Source organism: Melopsittacus undulatus, chromosome 9, assembly GCF_012275295.1.
Source record: "Melopsittacus undulatus isolate bMelUnd1 chromosome 9, bMelUnd1.mat.Z, whole genome shotgun sequence".
NCBI lineage: Eukaryota > Metazoa > Chordata > Aves > Psittaciformes > Psittaculidae > Melopsittacus > Melopsittacus undulatus.
In genome coordinates this window covers 7914778-7934763 of record NC_047535.1, presented here as the reverse complement: position 1 = coordinate 7934763, position 19986 = coordinate 7914778, and the positions used below count along the sequence as shown (strand labels likewise).

Genomic DNA, 19986 nt, shown 5'->3' with positions numbered 1-19986 from the left:
AGTGAGCCCCCGTTTCCTGCCCCTGGAGTTCTTCCTGCACTGTGCAAAGGCCAGGAGGGTTCTGGGAGGTGTTTGAAGCAGATGTTGCCTTCAGGCAGAGAAACAACAGCCCCACGAACAAGAAACCCATGGACTCCAGACCTGCAGACCCCATTCTGATGGTGCTGATCCCATTGGAGCCCCTCAGTCCCACTTCAAAAAGAGCCTCTGATGCCAGTTAACACGAGAGTAAGTTTTAAGGACAGGACCTTTTCGTCCCATTTATAAAGCCATGTGTATGTGGTTCCCCATCCAAAACTCTGCAAACATAAACAGAGTCACTGCCCAGGCTTGGGGAAGATCTAAATATGGAATTACATCCTTGTTTCCTTGGGAGAATGAGAGACATCCAAGGTCTCCTTCTGTTCCCTTTGCTCTTTTCTCACACCAACAGGAATTTCCCCCTCTCACGTTTGTTGCTACCACTGCTAGGATGCTTCACCTTAAAAACACCCCATGGAGGCAGCAAGCTCCTGCAGAGCGGCCATGGGGATGCACAGGCAGGGCCTGGGGAGGACTCAAGGCTGAAGCTTTCCTCCCCACACTGGGATCTTGTGCATATTTCAGCCTCATTTTATTATCTTAAAAGCAATTGGGTTTTATTTTCCCCACCCTTGGCACAATGGGGATGTCAACAGCATCCAAGCTCCATGGCCATGGGAGGGGAATGGTGATGCTCAGGACATGGAGGGGTTTTCTTCCTCCACAAGCATCCCTGCAAAGGGACAATCCAGCTTTTCCCCACTGTGATTTCATGCTGGGGGTTGTATCAGGCTGATGGTGCATCACCCTCCATGCGATCTCCCCAGCGCTGTTGTCCTTACACACCCTCTCCAGTCCTGGGAAAACAGCCATGGGATCCAGAGCTGGGAGGCTCTTGGGAACAGCCAAAGAACAGCAGAAGGGTCCTGGCTTCAGGAATGGCAGAAATCCTCCAAACCAGCCCAAATGGGCTGAGAGTTATTATTTTCCTTTTTAACCCACTTTCTGTCTCTGGAATAACGGGATGGATGTGGATATGGCACTGGCAGGGGGTATGGGGCTGATGATACCCTCCAGCACTGAGGCTCATTGTGAAGGCACAGAGCATGCTGCTACAGGGGAGGTAAAGAACCTCCACCAAAACCAACCCAATGAGACCCAAAGCCATTGAGCTGTGAGGCTGGAGGAGCCCAGTAACCCTCATATCCATCCAGCAACCTCTGGATTAACCCCACTGACCCCTGTGCTCTGGGCTGGGTTTTGCCATCTCCCCCTGTCCTGGGGGTGCGCAAAGGGACACCTGACTGTCCCCTATCAGACAATGATGGGGACAGTGATGTGTGCCCCACTGCTGGACCCCTGGGGGTGGCACAAGAAGTGGGAAATAGCAGCTGGTGAAGCATCCCAGGAGCTCTGAGCCTTCAGCATCCACCTCAATGGATGCTGCCCAGGGAGCCAGGACTAACTTTGCCCCAGCCTCATGCCCACAATGAGCTTTATTGCATGTGATACAAACCCTGCTAAGGGATGAAACCCCTTCAAGCGAGGGTCCCCCGTCCCCCTCCTCAGCACCGTGGGGGCTGTGGCTGTGGTGATGAAGTTATTAGCTCCGGAAGCGTTAATTGCAGGTGTGTTAATGGCTCTTTTGTCCAGCGAGCTGTCTTGCACTGTGTGTGTGCGCTGGGCGGTTGTTTTCCTGCCAGCTGCTGTGTGGTTGGATGCTCTTTGGTATTTAGTTTGATCCTATTAAGGTGGATCTCAATTAATTAGACAGGAGGCAGAGACAAAGAGAGGCGCTGGGGCCATTCATTTCAGTCTTGTCATCGTGCCTCCTGCCACCGGAGGAAATGGATGTGGGGTATGGCTGTTGGGCATGGAAATGGGGGAGATGGGAATGGGGCAGGCAGGTGGGGTGGCAGCCCCAAGGAACCCCCAGGGACCCCTTCCTGCTGCATGGAAATGCCAGGCAGGCTTCCTTCCCTATCCCTGCAGAAGGCAGCTGAGGACATCCAAGTCACATCCCCTGGGATAGCAGAGTCCTGCTCCACCCCAGTACCCTGAAGCATCCCATGAAACACATGGAGGATCCCTGGCAATTACAACAGCTTTGGCGCAGCAGGAGCATCCCTCTCCATCCTGGTGCTATTAGTGCTGTGTCCCTGTGTGCCCACGGGAAGGGGATGCACCCATCAGGCTCTCTGGCATCCCAGTGTGACCATCCCACCCCCTGGTCCCTGCTCCCAGCCCCTGCACCCGCTGATGGAATGGCTCCAGGTGCCAGTGTGGCAGCTCGGCCCCGGTGAGAGGCCAGCAAATGGATCTGAAGGGCCTCCCTGACATTCCTCTTCCTTCCCTTTGAAGGACAAGTGCCCCCCGGAGCTGCCCTCGCTGCCGGCTGCTGATGCGGGGGGGCACAAAGGGGGATGCTGCTGAAAGCCTGGGTGAGCAGAAAGCTTTCAAGCTCCTTGGAAAGGCAGAAGAGGTGCCCAGGGGTGACCCCAATCTCTGCACCTGGTGCTGGGGGTGAGGTGTGGGGGTGCTGATACCCTGGAGTGCTCCCATGCAGGGATTCGGGGTGCCTGGGGATGGAGAGGTCTGGGGTGCACAAGGAATGAGGGGTGTGGGGGTGTCAGGGGGCATTGGGGTGTGGGGGATGGGGGTGCGGGATGGTGCAGGGTGCATGGTTGGATGGGGATGCAGGGAGTGCTGGGATGGGGTGGAGGATGGGTGCAGGGTTGGTGACCAGGGTGCAGGGAGAGGGGTGAAGGATGAGTGCAGGGAGTGCTGGAATAGGGTGCTGGGTTTCAGGGGGTGCCAGATGGGTGCAGGGTGGGTTCTGGATGGATGCAGGATAGGTGCAGGATGGGTGCAGGGTGGGCTCTGGATGGGTGCAGGATGGGTTCTGGATGGATGCAGGATTGATGCAGGATGGACGCAGGATGGGTGCAGGATGGGTGCAGGGTGGGTTCTGGATTGATGCAGGATGGGTGCAGGGTGGGCTCTGGATGGGTGCAGGTTGATGCAGGATGGATGCAGGATGGACGCAGGATGGGTGCAGGATGGGTGCAGGGTGGGTTCTGGATGGATGCAGGATGGGTGCAGCGTGGGCTCTGGATGGATGCAGGATGGGTACAGGACGGGCTCTGGATGGGTGCCCGGGCGCGCCCCGCAGGGCTCCCTCCTTGCCGCTAGGTGGCAGTGTCTCCCCGCCCTGCTGACACTCTGGCCAGCCGCGGCCCGCCTCGTTGTCCGGCGTCCGGAAGCGGAAGTGGGGTGGGTGCTAACCTGTCGCCGCCGTAGTCGTGTGGTGGCGGTAAGATGGCGGCGGCCATGGTGTGAGCGGCAGGACCCGGCGCTGTGCCCTGTGGTGAGCGCGGCGCTCGCTGCTCCCTGCCCGGGGACCCCTCTGCTCTCCCGGCCAGCGGCAGGGCTGCTGGGAGCCCCGAGGGGTTCCCTGGAGCTCGGCATCCCTCCGGAGCCGCCGGGACCCGGAGCTCCCTGTGCCCCGCTGCCCGTCAGTCAGTAGGTCTGTGCGTTATCCGCTGCTCTCCGGATGCCTTCCCCCGTGCCTGCGGGCTCCCTTCATTCCCTTAGTGCTCCCCTGTTCCTGTCCCTGTTCCATGGACCTCTCCCTTTCCAGTTCACCCTCAGTGTTTCCTCTTCATCAGGCAGGTTTGCAGATGCCATCCCCCCTCAGTGCACTGGGGTTACCGCTGTGCTCCTCCCCTTTCCCTGCCATTGAGGCCTTTTTCCCAGATTCTTCCCTTAGTGTCTTCCTGTTTCATCTCTCCCTTCCCCATAGCGGGACTGCACCTTTCAGTCATCTTCACTGGGTGTTATGGGTCGTTCCACTGCCCTATCCATGCAAGCAGGTCCCCCAGCACCCTGTGTTCTACCCCTGTTTCGCTGTGGTTCCACAGCACGTGTGTGCTCTCCCCCCATCAGGGTGAAGATGAAGTAGAGCTCTGACCATGGACCATGATGCCCCCACAATCAGGCCCCGCCGCATCCAGAACCAGAACATCATCCACCGCCTGGAGCGCCGCCGGATCAGCTCGGGGAAAGCCGGCACCCACTGGCACCAGGTCCGTGTCTTCCACCAGAACGTCTTCCCCAACTTCACCGTGGTCAATGTGGAGAAGCCGCCCTGCTTCTTGCGCAAGTTCTCCCCTGATGGCCGCTACTTCATCGCCTTCTCCTCTGACCAGACCTCTCTGGAGATCTATGAGTATCAGGGCTGCCAGGCGGCAGAAGACCTCCTGCAAGGCTACGAGGGGGAGATCCTGGCCAATGGCAACGACCAAAGATCTGTCAACATCCGCGGGCGGCTCTTTGAGCGCTTCTTTGTCCTGCTCCATATCACCAACGTGGCCTCCAACGGGGAGCACTTGAACCGGGAGTGCAGCTTGTTCACCGATGACTGCCGGTACGTGATCGTGGGCTCTGCCGCGTACCTGCCCGAGGAGCCTCACCCTCCCTTCTTCGAGGTCTACCGCAACAGCGAGTCCGTGACCCCTAATCCCCGCTCCCCGCTGGAGGATTATTCCCTCCATATCATAGACCTCCACACGGGCAGACTTTGTGACACACGGACTTTCAAATGTGACAAAGTCATCCTGTCTCACAACCAGGGGCTGTACCTCTATAAGAACATCTTGGCCATTCTCTCAGTGCAGCAGCAGACAATTCATGTCTTTCAAGTGACACCCGAGGGTACGTTCATCGACGTACGGACAATTGGCCGCTTCTGCTATGAGGATGATCTCCTGACGCTGTCTGCAGTGTATCCTGAGGTGCAGCGGGACACTCAGACGGGGATGGCCAACCCCTACAAAGAGCCCTTCATAAACTCTTTGAAGCACAGACTGCTGGTGTACCTGTGGAGAAGGGCTGAGCAGGATGGAAGCGCCATAGCAAAAAGAAGGTTCTTCCAGTACTTCGATCAGCTGAGGCAGCTCCGCATGTGGAAGATGCAGCTTTTGGATGAGAACCATCTCTTCATCAAATACACCAGCGAAGATGTGGTCACACTGCGGGTGACGGACCCTTCCCAGGTACTGTGGCCTCCTCAGGCTGCTCGTTGCTTTGGGGCAGCCCAAGTGTATGCAGTGCTGTGAGTTGTGCTTCATAGCTGAGCCTGTGAGTGTCGTTTAGGCTACTCAGTACTTCATTCTTGTGTGAACATTTGATACCTCTCATATTGAATAACTTTCATAGCTTTTGCTCTCATAATTTCACTGCTTCCTTCTCAACTAAAAATGAGAGAGAAGACATCTGGTGTGTTGTGGAGTCCCCTTTCTCCAGGGATTGTTCCCCTTGCTCACAGATGCTGTACAAGCCTCTTTCCCTCCCAGATCCCCAGCTGATGTTTCAGGTAGTGCACTTTAATTGCAGAGGCAGCCTCTCCCTTCTCTCATGTATCTTCAAGCATGTTTTTTAAATAGAATAGTCTTCATTTTTCCCCAGTAGAATTAATTTTTCTGTTCTGCCTACTCACTCTTTCAAGCTTCAGTGAGTTAGTATTTATGATCTCTCCAAATGGGAGTAGCAGCTTTTACATCTATGTAATGTGCCAGTTGCTTCTTTCAGTTCAGTACTAAAGAAGTCAAATTAGGGCACATATAGCTCAGTCACTGCTGGATCTTTCACCATGCCCCAGGTTGATCATCTCTTTCACTACCATTAGAGCTCTGGTCAGCTTTTGAGCTCAGTGAAACTGAAAATGATGGTTTATTAGCTTGTTCTATTCCTCTAATCTACTTGGGTTTGATCCTGTTGAGAGTATTTAGCAAGAATTAGTAATAAACCTCCACTGTTGCATGTAGGTCTTATTGTTCCCTAGATGTTTGGTTTTCTTTCATACCCTTCTCTCCCTTCCTGTCTTTGCCAGATCCAGGACTTGGCTCCTAGAAGAAACAGACAGTAGTTCACTGTGTGTTGTCATAGGTTAATTCTTCCTGGAAGATAACTGGTTCTCTTTATTTTTCTCTTAAGTTTGTTTAGAAGGGAATAGGTTAAGTGTAATCTGTTCAGCTTTACACATTTGTGTAAAACTGAGCATCTACCTCAAAAACATTAAAGCTTTGTGGAAGTGGCCTGAAATGTTGTGCTTCTTCCTGGTACGTGAACCCGTGCTTCTCACCTGATGTCTGTGGCTCAGCTCTGCCCTGCACTGTGGTTACCAAGGCTGCTGTGCCCAGTTCGCTGCAGCTCCAGACTCCCTTCACCCAAAGGGTACTTGAAGGTGCAGATTGTGGTTGGTTTGTGGTGTTCTTCAGTTCTTTCAGGAGATAATTCCAGATGTGGAGCAGGCTCCACAGACCTGCCTGAACGTAGGCTTTGTGTTAGGACATCCTGAACAAAGAAAACCTGGCTCACAATATACCTAAAGCTCCAATTTTTCTTTTGTCTGTCAGAGAAGAACATGGGGTTTCATCCACTTGCAGGCTCCTCTCTTCTCTCTGGCTTCTCTACCAAGAAGGCTGAGGAAGGTGCTGTTTGTGCTCTGTATTGTCAGGGTCTGTATGGAATCCTTCAAGATTTTTGTGCTGTGTATGTAGCCTGTGGTTTGTGGTTGTTCCAGGCTTGTGTTAATAGACTTGGCAGCCTTGCTATGTGATTTCTGCCACTTGACTTAATGCCACCTCTGCTGTGATGCTGGTTTTCGCCTGTGTTGCAGGTGCTGCTAAAGAGCAGTTGAGGGTTGTTTCTCTGGTCAGGGGCATCCTGTAGATGCGTCTGTGTGTTAACCTGGCAAAGGAACTTTTTATTTAAGGTTATCCCTGCAGTCTCCAATGATGTAAACAGTTTTTCCTTCGGCTGTCTCCTCTTATTTTGTCTCTGCTCCAGCCCTGTATTTCAGAAGGGCTTTCCTTTCCTCAGGCAGTAGTCGAGTGAGTAACCTCATGTAGAGCTCTTCATTTGGACATGTGGGGGCTGGATTGTATTATCACAGGTTATTTTGGGGCTGTAAACCAAACAAACCTTGGGAGATTTGCAGGTGGGAGGGTGGGCAGAGTGTCTGCATCATCCCTGAGCACTGCTCGGGAGCGGGAGGTGAAGCACTCAGATTATTGCCTTTATTGACAGATTTAACCAGGTATGTGTACAGGTACCATGGGAATTGGTTACCTTTGAAGTAGGGTCAGGTTCTTGCTTTGGGGTGCTGGGTTGTTAGCACTCGTGTCTCTAATGAATGCTACATTCGATCAAGGATTAAATGTGCCCTTTTCCAATGGGATGGGAACCTTGTCTGCCTTTGTAGCTTTACTGATGCAATGTCATTGGCTTCATAGAATCACAGAATAGTTTGGATTGGAAGGGAAATTAAAAATCTCTAAGTTCCCACCCCTGCCATGGGCAGGGACACCTTCCACTGGAGCAGCTTGCTCCAAGCCCCTGTGTCCAACCTGGCCTTGGACACTGCCAGGGATGGGGCAGCCACAGCTTCTCTGGGCACCCTGTGCCAGTCCCTCAGCACCCTCCCAGGGAAGAGCTTCTGCCTAAGAGCTCATCTGAGTCTTCCCTCTGGCAGGCTAAATCCATTCCACTTGTCCTCTCCCTACAGGCCCTTGTAAAAAGATCCTTCTCCAGATTTCTTTTGGGCCCCCATTAGGTACTAGAAGGCTGTTATAAGGTGTCCTCGAAGCCTTCTCTTCTCCAGGCTGAACCAGCTCAGTTCTCAGCCTGGCTCCAGAGCAGAGCTGCTCCAGCCCTTGGAGCATCTTCACAGCCTCCTCTGGACTTGCTCCAACAGCTCCACATCCCTCTTGTGTTGGAAGCCCCAGAGCTTGACATTGGACTGCATGGGGGGCATCTCAGAGGGGAGTAGAGGGGAAGAAACAGCTCCTTTTCCCTGTTGCTCATGCTCCTTTTGATGCAGCACAGCACATGGGGGCTGTGAGTGCACATTGCCGGGACATGCAGAGTTTCTCATCAACCAACACCCCTTCTCCTCAGGGCTGCTCTCAATCTATTATCTGCCCAGTCTATTTATGCTTGGGATTGCCCTGACCCAGGTGCAGGACCTTGCCTTGTTGCCATGAAACACTGCCATTGCCAATCCGCAGCGTGGTTCCGGAGCCTTCTTGCACAAGAATGTTGCCATTAAAAAGAAACCATTAATGTCTTTCAGTTTTTAATTTCTGTACTGGCAGAGCATTGAGGTCACAACTCCTGTGGGCAGTGCTTTAGTGCACAGTACACTGAAAGTGCTCATCTCTGTGGGATGGAAATATTCAGAAGAGGAAGAAAATGTATGTCTGAAAAACTAATTTGTGGTCAGCTCGCTCTGGATTTAAGATCATTTTGTCAGCAGGAATGAAAGTTAAATTTGGCACTTTAGAAAGTGTTCTGCATTTGGTGAAGGGCAGAGGAAAACAGGAGTATTGACATCCAATTCGAGCGGAAAATTGGAAGCCCATTAAGTTTTCTTCATAAATAGTCACAGCTAAAAGGTAGATAATTTGGTACCTGTGGAGGCATGGATGAAGGCAGAATGGATTAGTGTGGGGATGTGGGGTTCTCCTGCCCTGCAAAGACATTTGGGTAGGGTCTGTGGTGTCGTGTGGATGTAAGGAGGGGACAGCTTCCCCTGGGTAACCTCTGCCTCTCTTCCCAGCCTTCGTTCTTCGTCGTGTACAACATGGTGACCACGGAGGTTATTGCTGTCTTCGAGAACACATCTGACGAGCTGCTGGAGCTGTTTGAGAACTTCTGTGACCTGTTCAGGAATGCCACCCTGCACAGCGAGGCCGTCCAGTTCCCCTGCTCAGCCTCCAGCAACAACTTTGCCAGGCAGATCCAGCGCCGGTGAGCCATTCGGAGCATGCTTTATCCCACATAGACATGCGCTCAACCCCATCAGCTGAAGGCCAGTATCAAATAACAACAGCAACCCTAAGAAAACCAGTTCCTTTAGCTGCATGGGTGTTGCTTGGACATGGTTCATCTTGCAGCCTCATGCATCTGATTTGGTATTCCACAGCATCTGTCTCATTGCAGGAAGGAGCAAAGCAGCAGCAAGCCAATGCATAGAAGAAGGAAAGGGAGTGTTGAGGGAAAGATGTTTCAGGCCCTCCTGGAGCAGTAACTCTTTGGAGGTTATTAAAGCTCAGTAGCTTAGGTCCCTGAAGATAAGATTTGTCAAGATGCTAATTACCAAGTGGCATTCTCTGAATTTAATGTGTATCAAACTGCTCTGTAGCATTTTCTACAGCAGTCACAAGCTTGTGGCTCTCATCAAACTCTGTTAGGAGAAAGGAAGCTCCTCTGATTAGGCCTATTGTGGGAGCTGAGCAAAACATCAAAATAACCTGGATTTCTAGAATGTACTTCAGTTGTTGGATGTGGTTTTAATGAGGCAGAGTGTGTTATTTCTCTTGGAATATGTTTTTATGTGACTCAGGGTGTTTTGTTCTTCCAGTGGCTTGTTTCACATCATCCAAAGTACTTGGCAACCACTTCTGGGCACGAAGCTTCTGTTGATTTTAGGTTGACGTCACATAAGTAAGAGGAAGTTGACTGAGTCTGTAACTTTCTAAAGCTGCCTGTCAGGAAATCCATAGTGCTTAGTGGGAGAGGAGAGAATGAGAGAGCCCACTGCAGACACCCGAAGAACAACTCCTGCTCTCTGTTAAAATAGAGAGGAGAATCTTCATCCTCTTAGCTACAAGGGCCTTTAACAGGAGTGCTTATCTTCCACAGCAAAGTATAATAGAGCATAGGCCACAGTGAGGTGGCTTTTGGCTGTGTGTTTCTGGCCAAGTGAAAGTGTTCTACCCTCCTTGATGTATGACATCTGTGCAGGTGATCTGACTGTTCTTGCACATAGAAAGCCCCAATTTTACTTGGAAAGGAAATCCAGCCTCTGTTCGTCTCTCCACCAGGGAGAACTTTCAGCTCAGTGGAGTTTCTGAAGAGCTTGAGATTTCCTCTCAAGGTTCTTCCTCATCTCAGGGTTTTCCCTTTATGCATTTCAAACACAGTGGCTATGTCAACATTAAGGGCTCAACTGTTACTGTGAAACCCTCTGACTTTTGCTTATGCTGTTTCTAGGCTTCGTGGCAGAACTTGGATTGACTGATAAGCTGCTAATCCATCTCTCTCTGTTTCTGATCCTGTTCATTTCCTGCACTGCAGAGCAGCTGGGGCCAGGCAGTCTTCTCCTCCTGTCAGTTTGGACTTTCAGAGCAGAAACAGTAATGATGAGAGAGGATAAAAAGGTCACGAGGTCTGGCTGCTGCTTGAATCCCTGTGATACATCTTTGGAAATGAGCTGGTTTAGTTCTTACACTGCTGCTGCTTTTCCTTCCCTATCAGTTTTCCTCCTTAGTTGGTTTGAGCTGTGCTGTTCACCTGTGGCCTTTGTGAGTAAAACCTATTCCTTGGCTTGCTCCAGGTTCAAAGACACTATTGTGAATGCCAAGTACGGAGGGCACACGGAAGCCGTTCGGAGGCTGCTGGGCCAGCTCCCCATCAGCGCCCAGTCCTACAGTGGCAGCCCATACCTCGACCTCTCTCTTTTCAGCTATGATGACAAGTGGGTGTCAGTCATGGAGCGGCCCAAGACCTGTGGGGATCACCCTATAAGGTATGGAACAGACCAAGAAGGTGTGTGTGAGGAGACCAGAGCAAGTAAATCATTGCCATGTGGCATTATATATGCAGAGGAAGGGGGTAGATTGAGGCCTTTCTCTCATAACATCCTTTCACCAGAGGGTTTATTTCAGCACAAAGCTTGGCCTTTCTCCTTGTGACAACTGTTTTATCCTGTATGTGTAGGAGGGCTCTTCAGGCCTCCCCAGGCTGCCCTGGGGAAGGTTTGGGTAGTGAAGCCTGATCCTTTTTCATATGAATGCTCTTGTTCCTCCTCTCTTCTTGCACTCCTGCTGTTTGTGTTTGGGCTGCAGTGTTATTATATGGTTCTGGGTGCCTGCTTTCCTGTGCTGGAAGGATCCTTTTTGAGCACGTGGGTTTAGCTGGCAAGGATGATCTGGTTTATCCTGTGAATAAAATAGTAGCTGGGTTAGGTGATTCTCAGAATGCTCATGGTATTGATTTAGTTATTTTCAGACTTGCCGTGTTTACAGTTCTCATGCTGGGAGCTGTATTCCTCTTCATACCCCCCTTCTTTGTGTGGTGTAGGAAATCTGCTTCCCTACTAGGAGTTTTAGCCAGGTGTAAGGACCATTCTGTGCCTCTTACATCTAAGCCTTTGATACAGGAGTAAGCCCAAGCTTGGGCATAAGGAGGTTTGCAGTGCTTCTTGCAGAAACATACTTATTTTCCTTGGCTGCAAGTAGTAGTGGTTAAAAACCCAGCATCTCCGGCCTGAGAGGCACACAGCGGCTGAGTTCCCCAGGCAAGAATAGTCCTTCCACTTACAGTGCTGCAAAAGCAAACCTGTGCTCTGAAAACAAGCGAGCCTTCAATGCCCTAGTGCTTTGTTTAGCAACTGCACAGATGGTGGGGGCTCAGGCAGACTGGGGAGCCCATGCTGGCTGGGTTCCCAACTTTACTTTCATCCATGCATTCTCTAACAGTGGTTTCATGTCTCACCTGGCCTTGACTCAGGTGCTGGAGAACCTCTGCTTATTCCTGCACACTCATTTCCCAAATTATGTATATTTAATTGCTTTTTCTGCCCATATGAGTTGGTTTGATCTCGGGCTCCCCTGTTATCCGCAGAGAAAAGCCTGCCCTTTTCCCCCTTGTCATGCCTGTCATTGGGGAAACTTGCAGGGCTGCAGTTGTCTGCCAGCACCAACCTGTGTATGGCTCCAGCAGACAAAAGGGAGCAAAACCGCAGTCGTTTGCTGTGGTTAAGTCTTTGTAGTAAACAAAGCCAACTGCCACCTTCCCTCCCTCCCCTGAGCAAACCGGCCCTTCAGAGCCAGAGCTTTTAAAGCTCAAAGCTGTGCAGAGTCAATTAGGACTTGAATAGAGGCTCAGAGCTGTGGGGCTCCTGGTTTTTGGCAAGTAAGCAGAAGACGAGGCTCTAACCTTAACCATTCAGGAGCTGAAATGATGCCGCTGTGCTTCTCACATGCAGAACAAAGGGATTAATAAAGTAATGCCGCTGCCTGTTGTGGCTTGAGGGCTTGGAAATGGGGGGCCGTGGGATTTGTAATGTAAGGCCTGTAATTGTCTGCAGTGGAAAACCCTTCAGCAGCTCAGGGTGTTAGAATCCATGTGCAGTTTCCTGGCACTGTGTACCAGATAAGAAGGCCTCCGTACCTTTTACACATCGGCTTCAGTGCCCCTGTGCAGTGTAGCACTTTGACTGTTAGTGCCTTTCTGCATCCCTGAAGGTTCAGTTCTCAGCTTGGGCTGCTTGAGGGACCAGTGGCTGTTTGCTCCTAGGCTTTAGGTTCTCCATCACCACCATCTTCCAATATCTTTCCAGGAGGCTTTAAGAGATACTCAGTGGGCGAAATGATGGCACTTGTGAGGAAGAGACTCTAACATAGCCTTGCCTATAGTAGGGGGTCTCTGGAATCCATCTGGATGGTTAATAAAGAGCCATTTAACAAAAAAAAATTGGTCTGCAGATGAATCCTCCGTTTTCATACAGTCTGAAAAGGCTGGTCTTGCTGTTTCTGTTGACATACAATTTTATATTGCAGTGCCTAATTTATCCCCAGAGTGGGAGCCCATGGAAATGGCCTCTGATTGCAGAGCACTTTTAAAACTACATTTAAAAATACCAAACTGAGGCCATCTTTGAGATTACAGGGAGCTTCATCTCGAGTAGTAAATTGTTGTGAATTGGGGAGAGAGAAGAGCAGACGGGGGACTGTGCTTTATTTAAAGAATGACCCTCTGCATACCCAGCCTTATGTAGGAGGGAAAGGGCTTTTTGAAAAGCCAAATACCAAGATTGTGACTCTCTTGCTGGGTTCTTGTGTGCAATTTTCAGGCAGGGCTGGCTGGCACTTTGATTCAGAGGAAGGGAGAGGAGAGTGGCCCTCCAGGAAGAACATGAGGTTCTCAATAGGCTCTGTTGTTAAAATGTGGAGTATTTCTGCTTCTGAAACAGCATTGCCTCTATCTGTCATCACCCCTTCTTCCAGGCTGAGAGCCGACCGCATTGTATTGATGGCGGGGGGAATGTGCTCTGAGATTAAAAGCATTCTTGGAGTGAAAACCAGAGGAAAAATGCAAAATACCCACATGTACTAAGTGATGGTAGAAAAGGAGGCAGCTGGGAGGTGAAATAGCAATGCTGGGAGAGCAGAGAAAATGGGTCTAACAGACTGAGACAGCTTCAGGCTGAGGACTTGAGTTAGAGCCCAGCTGCTTGGTGAAGGTACTGCATCCAGAAACCTCCATCACCACATCCAGAAACCTCCACCACAGTCTTGGGGAGTGTGGGGTCACTGCAGAGAGTTCTGTGTTCCTACAGCAGCACAGGATCCTGGTATTACCTGGGCTCATGTCGGTTACACAGAAAAGGCTCAAGAGGCAGATTGCTTCCCAGACTCGCCTGTCTCTCCAGCAGTGTTTGCTTCATCCGCTCGGTCATGTTTGCTGTGTGCTGAAGCTGTGTTCCAGAGCTCCCCTGTTTGGAGACATAAACGAGCCTGACCCACAGGCAGGTTTGTGAGTGACAAGAGAAGGATGCAAGGCTTCCCTTGACTGCTTCCCTTGCTCTGATTGTTGGATGCAATCCACTATGTGCTTTCTGCCCAGCCTATCTTGTTAATGCTTTTTATTCTTGATGGAAATCTAAAAGGAACTGCAAAACCCTGCCTGAGCTGCACAGTTTGTCTTGGCACCCCTGAGCAGAACTGGATGAAGCTGTTCACCTTCCTTGGCTGAAAGGGAGTGTAGCAGCAGCATAAAGCCTACCTGACAGCACTAGGAGAGGGAAGGGGTGGCCTTACATTCGCAGTGAAGGCAAAGTAAGCTCAGTTCAGGGCAGTATATCTGCCTTAGGGATGAAGGGGAGCAGCTTACACTAAGAGAGGATGGGGAGCCAGCACAAGTGGGGTCTGGCCCAAGCTTATTCCGTCCTGTGAAGTCATCTTTGTCCATCAGCATGACAGGCACTGATGATACTAAAATGAAATCAGGCTTCTCTAGACAGTAGAAAACTAGCTGCCCTCAGAGGGGCTTTCTGGCCAAGAGCCAGACACCCAGCTGAGGGCTTCCTGCCCCTGAGGGAGTACCAGAGCTTGAACAAGGTACTTGTCTGTGTGTGAAGAGCCCAGATGGCAAAGTCAATAGTTGGGAACAGCCATAATTGACTTTCTCTTCCTTTCAGATTTTACGCTCGTGATTCTGGCCTGCTGAAGTTTGAGATCCAGGCAGGCCTCCTGGGGCGCCCCATCAATCACACCGTGCGGCGCCTGGTTGCCTTCACCTTCCACCCCTTCGAGCCCTTCGCCATCTCGGTGCAGCGCACTAACGCTGAGTACGTGGTGAACTTCCACATGAGGCACAGCTGCACGTAGCATGGCTTGGCTGCTCTTCCTGGGGCTGGGGCTCTGCCTCCGGCGCACCAAAGCCAGGCACTCGCGCCTGCTAGGAAACCAAACCATCGCTCCTGTCAAGCATCCTGACCTGGGAGCTCTGAGCAGTCGGCGTCTCGCTAGGCTTCATCTGCCCTAACTCAAGTTAGGCATGGGAATGATTCTTCTCACCCTGTTTGTACCACAGAGGTCCCGCTGCATTAAGTGCTGCTGTAGTTCCCTGTTCCTGTTGAGGTTCCTTTACTGGTTTCCCAGAGATGCATCAGTTTTCTCTCCTGTTGTAGGTCTCAGGATGGCAAAGCTGGAGTTTTGCACTGCATGTGTGGAGTGCTCCTGTCTGCACTGGTGCTTTCCTACTTTGTTGAGACAAACATCATAGAGGGAATGGATGGGAGCCGTGGGGAGGGCTTAGAAATGCAGCTATCTGTGTTTGTGTCTTCAGTATTAGTAGGGAAATGAAATCCTGTTCTCATCCACACAATCCACTCATGATTTTAATATGCAAGAGATCAGAAAAAAATGGTGTGAGACATAACTGCAACTGAGAGACATGAGGTGCGTTCCTGACTCTTATGCAAGTCACTTAATCTTTGTGCCTTAGTATCTAAAAGCTCCTAAGTGAAAGGTGGTGTGTTAATACCATGAAGCCAGGGCAGCTGGCTGTGTCTGTAATGCATGAGGAGGTGGGCACAGAAGGAAGATGAGTGTCTGGGAAGCGTGTGGGGAGCAACAGCAGCTCCTTGCTCATATCAGAAGGGCTTTTGTGTAGCATGGTGGTGAATCCTCACAGCCGTTTGCTGCTGAGAGCAAGGGAGACCCAGCTGCTGGCACCCTCCTGCGTGCTGGAGTACCAGTGTGGAGAATTAGTAGCATTTGGGTTTGCCCAGAAAAGAGAGAGGAAACCTGAATTAATGTGCATTGCTGCAGGTTTGCAGTTAGGACATGAGCTTGTTGACTTAGGAGATGAGCTTGTTGATTTAGGTTGCTTACCTATCCCTGTCTGATATGCTGTTCTCTGTGAGAACCTGATTTGCTGTTCCCAGGCTTCAAAGCACAGTTGGCTGGTGCATCAGTGCTGATTGAACCACTGTGGTGTTTATGCTGCTGATAAAATAAGCTCCTGGGTATAGTATTACCTGCCACCGTGGGCTGGTGAGGATGCTGGCCTGACCTTCTCTTTTAAACATGTTTTCAGTTCTAGGCCAACATTTGGGCTTTTCCTGCACACAGGCTGGTTTATGGCTCTGTGCTGCCAGGCACTGCACCCATCCCTCAGCATCCATCACAAGCCTGCTGTTGTCCCATTCCTATAGGAGGTATGGTGGGGGCATTAGAAAATTGGTGCTTATACACAGGAGAGCCTCTACTTCAAAGGACCCTTGGGGATGTCTTGTTTGGACCAAACTGAGCTGTGGGTGATGTGTTGTGAAGAACAACGTTGAAGTCGTGCATTCATTTTGCATGGTGCTGCATAGGAAGAGAACCATGTGGGTTGTTGGTGCTTGCTTAGTATCAAGAGTGGACCGTGTAATGGAGGGTGCTCTGGGCTTCTCTGAATCAGCCTTTACTCTGTCTCATGATACTTCTCTCCTCTCCTGGCCTTGCTAAACATATTTCTAGGGTAAGATATTATATTTCACTGCTCTCTTCCTCGTGTTTGCACTGTTGGTTTCTCAGGTCTGTCAGGAGCAACTTCAGGTCAGAAGCCTGCTAATAGAAGAGGTGTCAGGCCATGCATGCTTCAGCTCCAGGTTCCTCTCCATCTAATAACACTATTTGCCAAGGGTTTAGGTTTTTATCCTGTGATTTGTTCCTCAAACATTTAGTTAAAGCTCCAAGTGGAGAATCATTTGCACATTGTAGATCATGGATTTACCTCCTCCTGCACCACTCTCTTATTTGTTCACATTTCCAGTATGAAACTTTTTCTTTCCCAAAGCTCTCAGCAGCTCCATCCAAGACTGAGTTTTCTCCTTGGCATCACAGCCTTGGGAAATCAGTGTTTCCTAAAAGAGCTGTCAGATCCCCATTTAGACTTTTATTTGGTGGCAAAAACATGAACCACTTCATTTCTGAAACCAGAGCTTTTGCCAAATTCAGGCTGTCCTGTGTGAAGCAGGGAGCATGGCACGGATTGTGAGATGTGGGGCTGAGACACAGAGATCTGTTCTTAGCTCAGCTAGTAAATTGTTCTGTGACTGGGGCAGATCTCCTGCTCCAGCTGGTGTTTTCTTCTCTGTAAATGAGGCCAAAAAACGCGTTTTTCAGCTTTTGTAAAACCACTTTGAGATTCATGGATAAAAAAGCGCTGCCTAAGTGCGAAGTATTTTCTTACTCTGTTTGCAGACAAACTGATTGATCATTCCGGGTCCTAATTGCCTGGGAGTAGCACAGCAGATCCTCTGGTCTTGGCTGCTGCCTTTTATATCTACCACAGAGTTAATTTTATTACTGAGATGTTTGGAGCAAAAAGCTTCTCATGCTTGAAATTTGGATTCTTTTATTGAAGAAGCAAGAAGTGTGTGTGTGGGGAGGGTGGGAGCAAAGGGGAGATCTTTTCTACCTGCTATTTTTTTCCCTAGGTTAGGATGAAGATTTGTTAGCAACACAAAAGACAGAAATTGAATAAACACGATTTGCTTTAAGAGCCTCATTTGTTGTCTTTTGTCTTCCAAAAAGCTTAATGGTGCAGATGGGAATTCCTTTGCTGAGAAGGGAATTAGCAGAGGTGTGCCTTGGACTATGCAGGTGAGTCACATGCACCTCTTCCTGGCATTTGGGATACGAGTGTTCTCAAGGATGTTCCTGTCTTTGGGAACGTTCCTTTGGTTACTGCAGATTTCTCAAGTTCTTGTTTACATGAGCTGATGCTGGAGGAGGCATTCTTGGCCTTCAGTTATGTTTTCCCTTTGAATATTATTGCTAGCCCAATTTGTATTTACAGACTCTTCCTTTATCCCATTTATACCATTTGTCTAACCCTGGGGCTGTTTTTCTGCTGATGGTTCAGGATCAGAAGATGCCAACTGAACACACCCTGCTCAGCAGAGGAGCCATCACCTCTCCATGGCCTCTAGATTGGGCTGAAGCACTCAGATTTCTCACTGTGCACTGCTCCCAGCTTTGCAGAACAACATGTGAATGGCACCTTCCCAGTGTCTGGAATCCCTTTGTAAGCTGCTCTGTAACAAGCTTGCACCATCCCTGTTCGTGTTAGTTCCTCTGAACATCCACATCTTGGGCACAAAATCTACTTTCTTTTGAACCGCACCTCCGCTTTCATGTGTGCAGAGCTCTGATGCTTTCCCTTGGAGACCTTGAGCATATCAGAAAGCACTTGAGCCTGTGGCTTTTCAGACAGGCACTAAGCAATGAGGTGATGCTTGACTTGGGAGCCATGTTTGACTGGCAGCAGAATCCATCTTTTGTTACTTCTTGTGCTGCCTTTGCTTTTAAAAAGAAGCAGTAAAAGCAGGACACTTGCAGTATTTCTTCTATAAACTGCATTGGACAGTGAGCCACAGAAATCCCATTAGACTCAAACCTCTGTATCCAGTAATGGTGTGTCCCTGCTAAAGACTCCTTTCAATTAACTTTCCAGTGCTGAGTGACTGGCCCTGGTTTAGCTCCTGATGTTCTCGGTGCACTTCTATGACCTTCCTTTTGCTCAGGTGCTGGTGCCTATTCTGCTTCCCTTGGTCCTTCTGACCCAGCCAGCACAATCAGATTTCTGATGCTTTAAGAAGTCTATTTGTCTGTCTTGTGTCTGTCTCCTGTCTTGCTGCTTTTCTGCCAGCTTTCCCTGCAGGATCTCGGGGCTATGGGCACAGAGATGGTAAAGGCTGGATGGCAACAGGACATGTGGCACTCCAGCAGCTTTCATCCTGTGAACCAGGTGGGTGCATCCTGCAGATGGTTCTGTGGGCAGGCAACAGGACAGGATTTAGTGGGTTTGCTTTTGCCTTGCTTCCCAAGTTTCAGAGCCCTGGTGATCAATGCATCTGAATCCTCGTGCTTCCCTGTCTTGTTATATGGTTGTAAAAGCTTTTCTGGCCAAGCACTCCTCAGCAGAATGGTGAAAGGACTTTGATTTCTTCAACTCTTCCCCTTGCTCCAGGGCTGCAGGACATGGGCTGAGCTGTACAAGGTCGGTCAGTGTAGCAGTAACAGCCTGGCACTACCAGCCCACCAGGCTGATGCCTCATTAGGCAGCGGCATCCCCTGCTCCAGCTGTTTGCTGGCAAAGGTCTGATTTACCTTTGTTTCTCCCAGGGAAGAGCTGCAATGACTGTATAAGGAAAGGAGCTCTCAAGAAAACACCTATGTGGGGAAACCCTCAATTGCACATTCTTCTTCTAATGTTTTGACATAAAAATACCACACTGGTTTTACACTTTTTTTCCTTCCCAGAAATCAAATCCTTTCCTAGGGTACCTTTTAGCTGTTGCAGTTTGCTGCCAGGGTGGATTGATGTGTGTTCTTGGGTGTGTGAGGGTGCCAAGAGCTCTGTTTTAGAGGAGCATGGTAGGAGATGCTCAGTACCCTTAGCAGGTTTTAGGGAGGAGGACCACAGAGAGAGGTAACTCCTGGGGCAGCTTTGGCAGAGAAGCAGCAGCACTACTACATTTGGCCACTGTAGAAGAAAACCCTACAAAACTACAACAAGGCAATGGCAATTTATAGGTAACACTGCAAAGCCCTCAGTGTTTTGTGCATTCTGCTTTGTCTAGGCTTGAACTGGAGCTTTTGGAGGAGTTTATTTTCTGTGGGTGACAGAACTAGTGTGAATTCAGCCTTCTTAAAGCAAGGAACATGTTACTTATGCTCTCCATGGCTATCCTCTTTCTCTGCAGTAGCTTTGCAACATGCCAGGCATTGGCTTTGCCTGGAGGATGCCCTGAGCCCCTGCTCTTGGCAGTGCACCCTCTGCCTCTGAAAGCTGCTCTTGCACAGGTTTCTCTTGCCTTCCAGTGTTCTTCCTCCATCTGGGCACATTGTGACAGCCTCAGGTATTGAGTCAAAGTGGTACAAGACAGAGGTGGGTGCCCCAGCACCTCATGAACAGGGCATTACGGTTATGCTAGATGAGGATTGCGAGGATGCACTGGTGGGGCTGGTACCTAACCCTGGGCCTGAGCTCCAGGGGGATGTGTGAGACTGGCTCTGTGATGGGGGTCACAGGGATGAGAGCCAGGTAAGTGCCACAGCCATCCAGCCGCTGTGCATCCTGATGTCAGGGTGTTAATGGGAGCAGCAGGCAGCGCCGCAACGCCCCCAGTGCTGCTCCCTGCCTCCCAGCCGGTCATTTGATAGCTCCTCCGTGCTCCTCAAAGGCGTAAAATGGAGCGATGCTGGATTAGATGTACCTGCTGCCCTTGGAGCGCTCCGAGCTGCGGTCCTCGGCCCTCCCGCCTCCGGCCTGCTGGCGCTGTCGCTACGGCAACAGTGAGAAACAGCCATCCGCATGGAAACGGCCTTGCTGCGCCCAGCA

General features: G+C 50.3%; 1 protein-coding gene across 3 annotated transcripts; it reads left to right on the top strand.

Moving 5' to 3' along the window:
- The first annotated feature begins 3326 nt into the window (after positions 1-3326).
- DET1 (DET1 partner of COP1 E3 ubiquitin ligase) lies at positions 3327-17093 on the top strand. Of its 3 annotated transcripts, none has more exons than XM_031048687.2 (5): positions 3327-3535; positions 3967-5075; positions 8642-8832; positions 10421-10612; positions 14288-17093. In XM_031048687.2, the coding sequence occupies exons 2-5, from the start codon at positions 3993-3995 to the stop codon at positions 14475-14477; spliced, it is 1656 nt and encodes a 551-aa protein (XP_030904547.2). In that variant the 5' UTR covers positions 3327-3535; positions 3967-3992; the 3' UTR covers positions 14478-17093. The 3 variants fall into 3 exon arrangements, with proteins under 3 accessions (XP_030904547.2, XP_005148816.2, XP_033922284.1); XM_005148759.3 differs by having other exon boundaries at positions 3327-3547; XM_034066393.1 differs by having other exon boundaries at positions 3331-3388.
- The last annotated feature ends 2893 nt before the right edge of the window (positions 17094-19986 follow it).

What these genes read in the sequence shown, in the direction of transcription:
- DET1 (XM_031048687.2), top strand. Translation starts at nt 3,993, where the DNA reads ATGGACCATGATGCCCCCACAATCAGGCCCCGCCGCATCCAGAACCAG. An exon ending in GCCAGGCAGATCCAGCGCCG is followed by an intron (nt 8,833 to 10,420) that starts GTGAGCCATTCG and finishes GGCTTGCTCCAG; the next exon opens with GTTCAAAGACACTATTGTGA. An exon ending in TGTGGGGATCACCCTATAAG is followed by an intron (nt 10,613 to 14,287) that starts GTATGGAACAGA and finishes TCTTCCTTTCAG; the next exon opens with ATTTTACGCTCGTGATTCTG.